The sequence below is a fragment of the Notechis scutatus genome, chromosome 1, assembly GCF_049901735.1.
Source record: "Notechis scutatus isolate UNSWTSFEM ecotype Mainland chromosome 1, rNotScu1.2, whole genome shotgun sequence".
NCBI lineage: Eukaryota > Metazoa > Chordata > Lepidosauria > Squamata > Elapidae > Notechis > Notechis scutatus.
The window spans coordinates 276,008,302-276,018,121 of NC_142009.1; the positions used below are offsets into that span (position 1 = coordinate 276,008,302).

The following is a 9,820-nucleotide window of genomic DNA, read 5'->3' on the forward strand; positions in this document are numbered from 1 at the left end:
AATGCTGTTTAATGTAATACATCACTGTTAATTTCCCACCACTTGCAAAACAGGCCAAAAACATTTGAAACAACTAAATCTGTTTCAGATTGTTAACCTGTCATCTATATATTATATTAATAACAATGAATATAGCAATAAGAATAACAAAAGTTAACAAGAAAAATAATAATAAATATATACAAGTATAAAAATAATACAAATTATTAATAATAAAAGAAAGGCAAAATTGAAATTCCAAAGTCTTTGGTTAACAAACTGTTTTTGCAATCAACTCATAGAAAATTTACTAGGGCTTCAATCCCAAATTATCCCAAATATTAACCCTAATTGGTCCCTGAACCAAGAAATAACCACGTTTGTTTCTTAATACCATATCTTATCAATTATTGATTGATTGAATACATTAAGCATGTTACTAATATTTTTAAACTATATGTATACAAGACAGGTAAAAAAAAACTCAGAAACCATAAAATATTGCATTTCTAAAAGATTTTTTTAGTTTCTATGACATATAATTTACTGCATATTTAGATAAATGAAACAGTCCATAGTTGAACAAGGCTTCTTTCAAAATTGGCACTACCATCACATTGGATTTATTTTCTTTTTGATGATTAAATATTTACACAGTAGTCCTCAACGTATAACCACAATGGAGCCCAAAATTTCTGTTGCTAAGAAAGACGGTTATTGAGTTTGCCCCCATTTTCTTGCCGCAGTTGTTAAGTGAACCACTGCAATTGTTAAGTTAGTAACATGGTTGTTAAGTGAATCTGGCTTCCCCACTGACTTTGCTTGTCAGAAGATCACAAAAGGTGATCACAGGACATTGCAACCGTCATAAATACATGCCAGTTGCCAAGCATCCAAATTCTGATCATCCCACGGGGAGGCTGCAAGTTTTGTAATCATGAAAGGGATCAGAAGTCACTTTTTTCTCTGTCACTGTAACTTTGTATAGTCAGTAAATGAATGTTTGTAGGTTGAGGACTATCTTTACTTTTGCAAAGGATTAAAAATCTAAGCCAAATGTAGACAAATAACATGTTTCTTTCATCATAATTTCTTTTCTATAGATGAAGAGCCTCATTTAACTATTGATCCCCATCTCTACACCCCAGCTGGACCACTATCCTGTGCTTTTAGAGATGTCCTAACAGATCGCTTATCAGTTGCCCAATACCACAATTTCATCAAAGGTCTCCAGCTAGACAATAGTTACCTTGAGAATGAAAACTTCTGTAGATGGAAAGGTAATTTCATTGGTTTCTTAAATGAGTATTTAAATACAAGAATAGATTCAGTAAATTAGCTGAACTTCTATGGTGTCTAAAAATTAAGCAGAGCTACATCTAGTTAGTACTTTAAATTAGAAACTCTTATAAAAACAAGTGGCTAATCAGGAAAATGAAAATAAATATTCAGAAATAGCATTTAAACTTATATACTGCTTTACAGTGCTTTACAGCCTGTTTAAGCAGTTAACAGAGTCAGCCTATTGCCCCCAACAATCTGGGTTCCTCATTTTACCCACCTCAGAAGGATGGAAGGCTGAGTCAACCTTGAGCCTGGTGAGATTTGAACTGCCAAATTGCAGACAGCTGGCAGTCAGCAGAAGTAGCCTGCAGTACTGCACTCTAATCTGTCAAGCCTGAATTTGGTTAGGTAGGGGAATCATATGAATTCAGTTTGACACACTTGAGAGCTGGAAGGGGGAGAGCTGAGGTGGATGGAGCTCCAGCCAAAACAACATAGCTGGACAATGAGTCAGCCACGTTCCAACAACTGCTCGGTCAGAACTGCTCGATCAGAGGAAGGAGGAGAGAAGTTGCCAGGAAACCATTTCACCTCCTGGTTGGATAATGTGACATATTGTTTTGGAAAATTGAGAAAATTATAGTTATAGTGACATGGAAACCTGGGAAACTTTCAGTACTGGCTGTCCACCAGTTAGTGCCAAGAGGGTGTATCCAAATAAACTTATTCTTTGAGGAATTGAAACGCCTTGGATTTCGTTTTATAACGGTTGCATTACTTGGAACCTGACATAACCACTGCACCGCCGTGGTTTTCTTCCAGAAAGAAGGCAATAGCAGAGCACTTCTGCATTGTTGACAAGAAATCACAGTTTGTGTATTGGTGAAGCTTTCATGGTTTAAGCCACACTAGTTGCAGGTAGGCCTTGACTTACAACAGTTCATTTAGTGATTGTTCAAAGTCACTATGGCACTGAAAAAAGTGACTTATGACCATATTTTTCACATTTACGACCATTGCAGCATCATGAGATCAAAATTCAGTTATTTGGCAACTGACTTGTGTTTATGATGGTTGCAGGTCCCTGGATCATGTTATTACCTATTGTAAACTTTTGACTAGCAAAGTCAATGGGGAAGCCAGATTCACTTAGCAAACATGTTACTAATTTAGCAACTATAGTGATTCACTTAACAACTGTGACAAGAAAGGTTGTAAAATGGGGCAAAACTCACACATTAGAAGAATTTGGGCTTCCTCTTATTTTTTTAGACACTGTACTGGACTCTGCTTCACCCAATCAGTTAACCCAAACAGAAGAATATTTGTTTCTGGAAGACACTGGATTCTTCATCAACACTAGCTCTGCTCCTCTGCTGAGACCAGAAAGGAAGGTGGATGTTATCCTACATTTAAATTACAGTGCAGGATCACAGTCATGGGTGAGAATTTCTTGTTTTTCATCCTATTCTTCAATATGGATTCTTTGTTTTAATTTACTTATTTTTTTTCTTTTCAATATAATGTTTATTGAAGATTTTTTAATAAACAGAAAACTATACAAATACTAGAAAAGAAACAGAAAATAAGGAAGAATGGTGAATGTAAGAAATAAAATAGAAATAGAAAAGAAGAAGAAAAAGAAAAGAAAAAAGAAAAGATTATAAAGAAGCAATTTCTGATCCCTTGGACAGTGGCTATGCATTTGTATTTCACTTTCTGTTTAAAGTTACATCATACTTTCCTTCTTTTTATAAGCTACCCTTTCTAATCTTCAAACCCATAAATCACAAATTAATTGTATATAAAATAATCTTCCATGCTCCTTTTCTAATTGACTGACCATTAATCCCAGCAAGAAAAAAATCTGATTTCAGTTAAATATTGATTGTTAAAATTTTTTGTACCATTGTATGAATATGAACATTTCTGGCCTTTTTTGCAAGTCCACAAAAGATGACAAAAAAAAAATCCCTCTATGTTGTCCATATTTTCAACATAAATTTAAAGAATCTTTATGTATTCTAGACAATTTTTATTGAGTCATATATCAATGGTAAATTTCAGAAGTATTCTCATTTAGAATACAACTTTTAAGACTATACAGCAGGTTGCAAAATTCAATTTCAAATCAGGCAATCCAAATCTAAGATGCAATTCCTTTGCATCTTAACATATTTTATATTTAACGCTGGGTTTTTCCCCTTGACATACAAGCTTAGATATATCTTTCTGCCATTGCTTAAATGATACATCAGTTATTATAAATGGTATTGTTTGAAACAAAAACATTATTCTTGGCAATAGAAACTCTCCCCAAGAATGACAATTGTAATTTCTCCAAATTTAACATGTACTTCTGGATTTCATTCCATGACTGAACATAAATTATTCTGCTACAACATACGATTCATGTTAATCATAGTAAAAAGGTAGGGTAAAGGAGTCTCTGTGGATTTTATTTCGCTAGTGTTGCTGACTGTAGGGGGCAGTGCTCTTTGTTTCAAGGCCATTCAGCCAGCACTGTCTGAAGACATTTCCGTGTTCATGTGGCCAACATGAAATTATAGAGCACCATTACCTTCCCATCAAACTCACATTCACGTGGTCTCAAACTGCTAGATTGGCAGGAGCTGGGCAAGGACAATGAGTCATCCTCTCACAGGATGCTCGGGTTTCAAACTTGGACTGCCGGCTTTCCAGCCAACAAGCCCAGTGTCTTCACTGCTGAGCCACCACGCCACCCATTAGCCGGCTTTCCAGCCAACAAGCCCAGTGTCTTCACTGCTGAGCCACCACGCCACCCATTAGTCATAGTGATACACAAGTATTTCACTTTTTTCTCAATTTGAAATCCATTTCCCATCATTTCTGTGTTTTTCCATTTTCGCATTCTTTGTTATCATCTTCATCTTTTTGTTTATTAATTGTAAAAACAGCTAACTCCCCCCCAGCCCCAAAGTTCTTTGTTTTTCCTTTAATATTTTGATTCGTTTCAGTAGATCTTCCAAAATTATCACCAGGTTGTCAGCAAACGTAACATATATTTCTCCATATCTGCATTCCAGTAATTCTCTCATCTCATCTCATATTTCTGTTCAATATTTCCAAAGTTAAAATAAAAAGCAATGGTGACAAGGGACATCTCTGTTTAGTCCTTTTCTATATCTCACAGGAGTTTGCTCATTTTCCATTAACAGCTATCAGTATCTTTTGTGAGGTAAAAATCAACTTTAACCATTTATTAAAATTCCTGTTGATGTCCATATATTCCAAAATTTTAAACAAAAAAGTGCAGTTCAAACAGAGAAAGAGCTTTTTTGCATCAAGAAAAAATAATGTTCGATGCTTATTCAACACATCCAATACATTTCTGAATTTGTTCTTCAGCTGTATTTTAGGTAGATCTCCCTTCCACACTGATCTTAATGAACAAGATTCTATAAAGCCATCTTCATTCGCTCAGCTAAAATCATTGTGAGCAATTTATAATGATTATTCAGTAGTGATATTGGTTGATAATTATTTTGGTGAAGTTGACCTTCTAGCTGTTAATTAGCCTCTACCCTAATTAGCGATGCCCACCTAGCAATTCAAAAGCATGCAAATGCAGGTAGATTAATAGGTACCACTTCAGTGGGAAGGTAATAGCATTCAGTGAGCCTTTGGTGAATAGTTATGCTGGCCACATGACCATGGAAATTGTCTTCAGACAATGCTGGCTCCCTCAGTCAAGAAACAGAGATGAGCACCATACTCATCTAGAGTCCAAATTTGCTTCCATAGAGGGATTGCTTGCATGATTCTAATCTTTGTAGATGTAGACACAGCATGACATTTGAATATATTTTCCAAGTGTTCATGATTGTTCTGTCAATACTAGTCTACAGCATATTTATTGCCTCCTTGTTCCTTTACTGTTGATGGTTGGTCCTAAAAGGCATGCACTATCTACCACTTTGGTATCATTATTATCAGTTTCAAGGCATGTTGTTCTACCCACAGTATTGTCATACATTGGTCTTCTCTATAATTAATTTTAGTTCCATTTTTTTCACTGTGCTTATTGGCATTTATTACTGGAGCTTACAGATTTTCAGTGATAATGGCAGCATCCTCACCATAGCACAGATTATTGACATTTTTTCCTCAAATTTTGTACCACACCTGTCTTCTTCTAGTCCATCTTCTCATAATATATATTCACCATATAGGCTGAATGAAAGAGGGGACAGTATCTTCATATTTCTACAGTATTTTCCTACCTCCCTACCAAGCCTGGAGCCAAACTTTTCACCATGTCTTATCAATACCGTGGCTTCCTGACTTCTATATATGTTCCCCATGAGAACAATGAGATACTCTGGTATTCCTATTCTTCTGAGCACTTTCTGCAGCTTGACATGATTGATACAATCAAAGGCATTTCTATAGTCAATGAAGTATACTGATTTATTTAGGTATTCTGTGACTTTCTCAATTATCCAGGATACATCAGCAATCACGTCTCGTGTTCCTCAGTCTTGAGCTGTGGTGACACAGTGGTTAGAATGCAATGTTGCAGGCTAATTCAGGAGTTTAATCCTCACCAGGCTCAAGGCTGACTCAGTCTTCCATCTTTCTGAGGTCATTAGAATGTGGACCCAGATTGTTGGGTGCAGTATGCTGACTCTGTAAACCACTTAGAGAGTACTGTAAAATACTATGAAGCAGTATGTAAGTTTAAATGCTATTGCTATTGCTTTTCTAAAGCCAGATTTAACATCCCATCTATGCACTAAGTATTATATTTACTTTTTGTTTTAATCTAGCCCCTGGAGCAATCATGCAACTACTATGCAGATCAAGGAATCCCATTTCCCAAAGCTGTCCTGAAGGATGATGACAAACATCTGAAGGAATGCTATTTATTTGAAGATGCTGAGAATCCAGCAGCACCAATATTATTATTTTTCCCACAAGTGAATGATACTTTTCGCTACTATAAAGCCCCAGGTATTTCAATGTTATAATTATTTTTGATTATTGATGTAGCAGAGCAAGGTTATTAATATACACAGTACATTGTTAATGTAGCAATGATTAAGAGTGATGAAACAAAAATAATTTGCTGTATAGAATATTATATTTTGCAACGTAGTGTCCCCAGATGTATTAGCCATTTTGACTTTGACCCATAATCCAGCATTCTAACTCAAGCACCTTGAGATTATGAATGGAAGCAAAGGGATATGCACCTTCGGTGGCGCTGTGGTTAGAGTACAGTACTGCAGGCTACTTCTGCTGACGGCCAGCTACCTGCAATTTGCCAGTTCAAATCCCACAAGGCTCAAGGTTGACTCAGCCTTCCATCCTTCCGAGGTTGGGAAAATGAGGACCCCAAATTGTTGGGGGCAATATGCTGATTCTGTAAACCACTTAAACAGGCTGTAAAGCACTACGAAGCTGTATATAAGTTCAAGTGCTATTGCTGTACAAAGAGAAATGTTGTGGAGAAAGGTGCATAGAGCCTCAATTTTAGATCATGTTCTTTTATTATGCAAAAGGTCTTCTAAACACCAAAAATCCCAAAGCATTCTGAAATATCCAAATGTAACTGTACACTGGAAGACCTCTCCCCCCCCCTCTCTTGAAAAAGATAATTCTCATGTATATTCACAATAATCAGTAAAAGTTAAAATAGAATAGCCTCAAATTGCTATTATAAGTAGATGCAGTACTTTGATCTGCATCCCTAGTAGACATTGATGATAATTTGATTTAAATAAAATCCATCTTAAAAAACCCTTGTTATTAGAAAACACAGGCTGTATTGTCATTTATTACAGACCTGCCTCTTCTCCGTTTCAAGAGTACTTGCACACTCAAATGAATTTTGGGCCCTTGCTTTTTTCTGAGCTTCCTTGCTTGGGTTTTTTTTTTTTTTTTTTTTGTAAAAGTTTCATTACCAAACTAGGTAACATCAGTACTAGTGGCTATCCTATTCTATACTAACACTGATGATTTTACTTAGTTTTGAACTGAAATGTCTGCAAGAAAGCAACCAAGCTCAGAGAATACCAAGGATGCCACAGTGCAAACTTCAGTACAAATCATTCTTTTCTATAGGTATCAAATGAACTTCTAAGGGAAAACTAAATTGTTTTTATAGTAAGTTTTGGTTTGAGCAATTTATATTTCAATTCTCTCCCTTTCTCCCCTTTTTAGGTGTCAAACGCTCTGAGTCAGAAATGAAATATGGTGAGGTTGACATCTCCAGTAACAGCACTCCATACTCAACGTACTCAATGACATTCACTGAGGAAGAATATGATCAGCTGATAGAACTGAGTGAATACAATGTTCTAAATAACCAACATCTGATCCTGCAGGCACTGGATAGGGCAGTAGAACGGAAAAAAATCCTTAAAAAATAATCAACTTACAGATAATCAGAGTTGGAAGGGACCTTGTAGGTCATCTAGTCCAACCCCCTGCCCAAGCAGGAGATCCTACACCATTTCTGAAAAATGGCAGTCCAATCTCTTCTTGAAAGTCTCAAGTGATGGCGCTCCCACAACTTCCGAGGGCAAGCTGTTCCATTGGTTGATTGTTCTCACTGTCAGAAAGCTTCTCCTTATTTCCAGGCTAAATCTCTCCTTGTTCAGTTTCCACCCATTATTCCTTGTCTGGCCTATAGGCGCTTTAGAAAATAGCTTGACCCCTTCCTCCCTGTGGCAGCCCCTCAAATATTGGAAGACCGCTATCATGTCTCCCCTGGTCCTTCTCTTCACTAGACTAGCCAAGCCCAGTTCCTGCAACCGTTCGTATACTTCTCTGAGTCCCTGTGTATATAGAATGTGAGGTGGAATGTAGATGTGTATATGTTGAGAATTCAGGAATCTAAGCCAACTCCATTTTGACCCCAACAAGAAGCTGCCAAATGTCCTCCTTTCTTAGTTTTTTTTTTTTCCAGGAATAGCTAGTGGTGCAAGTCAATGTATCAGACTTCTACAAACAATAATCCATCTGATCAATTTCCTTATTTTGAGATGTCATTAGTACAATACCATGCTCTTTATGATGCAAATATCAGTTCTGAACTTTATGTGTAAATTTGTTGCTACCATGGGATACAATAGAAGCTATTTTCAATAATTGGCCATGATGCTATGTGCTATGTGATAAGCAATTACTAGAATGGTAAGATATTAAATGTTTATATAAATAAAAAAATGTTCTGAGTCCCAGTGTAATTTCATGAAATAATCTTCTATTTCCTTAAAGATTTGGCATGGGATCCTTGTAGTCTTAAAGCAGGAGTTCCCAAACTTCATAATACTGTGAGTTCCTACAATGAGAAAATGAATCTAAACAAAATTATTATTTTTGTTGTGATTACAGTGGATTAAAAATACCACTTTTAACCATTAACATTTACTTTATCAAATAAATAATAATAAAAATGTACAAATATATTTATAAAATATTGTGTCAATGTTTAAAAATATTAGAAATAAGCAAAAAAAAAAAAAAGCCACATTTTTAATGGGATGGATGAACTTGTGTACTTTTGCATAATCCCTGAAATCTACCTACACTTCTCTTGAAGTGCTGAGTTCTTTAAAAAGCTGAGCTGCCATTTATATTTAAGGGTCAGCAGTCCACTTCCAGGGTCTCACCCCCATCATCTGAGTATATATGAACATGCACCAGAGTTATTTTTCCATGATTACTACAGAAGCAAAGGAGCTGCTTCCAGTCAGATGTAGTTTGCAGAGAAGACAGATGAAAATAACGGGAGCCTTTCATATACCTTACTATGTGTCTCACTTCTCCAGGAAAGCAACAAACTACTTGATGACTTTTTTTATATCTCAGTAGAAGCAACATTTGCCCTCAAGAAAGAACAATGGGTTCTTCCTGCAACATAAAATGATTAGCATAATATAAATGCAAAGGAAGATAGTTTTTCAGACCAGTGCCAACATGTTGAAAAGTTTTCCCTGTTGCTCTGTAACAACTCCAAAGATCAAAATGTGTACATATAAGCAACTATTAAAGTTGGAAAAATATAGACGGAAGCTGAAGTTCTCCTTTTGAAGAAGTCAGAAAAGGAGGATTTTTCAGTTACTCAGGAAATAGCCTTTTAGAAATTATTTTCTGAGTTCTACAAAACACACAATCAGTATGCAATATCAGTAAAATAATATAATGCCTAATGTTTAGGTGGTGATAATAGAAGATGTTAAATGATCCTGTTTGGTTAATACAAACACTAATATGGTAATAAAACATAGGAAGAGCTCAGAGAACAACACAACACACCAGTCATAAGCTCTCTGCTGCTTTAATACAAATGCACATGTACTTTTATCTTACCTCCTCCATCAACTTCTGTGGCATTGTATTAAAAAAGTTGTGGCTTAACCAAAGCTAATAAGCAAGTTGTCCAAATCTGAAGTGACTGCTTTCTGTCACTATAGTTCACTATATAGTTTTAGTATTTTTAGTATTTATTTGATTTGTCAATCGCTTACAAGATACAGGTATAAGAATAAATATAGTTTTGAATACA

At 35.8% G+C, this 9,820-nt stretch overlaps 1 protein-coding gene across 1 annotated transcript in view; it reads left to right on the forward strand.

Moving 5' to 3' along the window:
* LOC113410158 (cytosolic phospholipase A2 epsilon-like) overlaps positions 1-8,966 on the forward strand; it is a 34,982-nt gene extending 26,016 nt beyond the window's left edge. The window contains exons 16-19 of the mRNA XM_026664613.2: positions 1,083-1,259; positions 2,536-2,705; positions 6,075-6,258; positions 7,471-8,966. Of these exons, the coding sequence (XP_026520398.2) occupies positions 1,083-1,259; positions 2,536-2,705; positions 6,075-6,258; positions 7,471-7,679 (740 nt within the window). The 3' untranslated portion in view covers positions 7,680-8,966. The remainder of the gene's footprint in view (positions 1-1,082; positions 1,260-2,535; positions 2,706-6,074; positions 6,259-7,470) is intronic.
* The last annotated feature ends 854 nt before the right edge of the window (positions 8,967-9,820 follow it).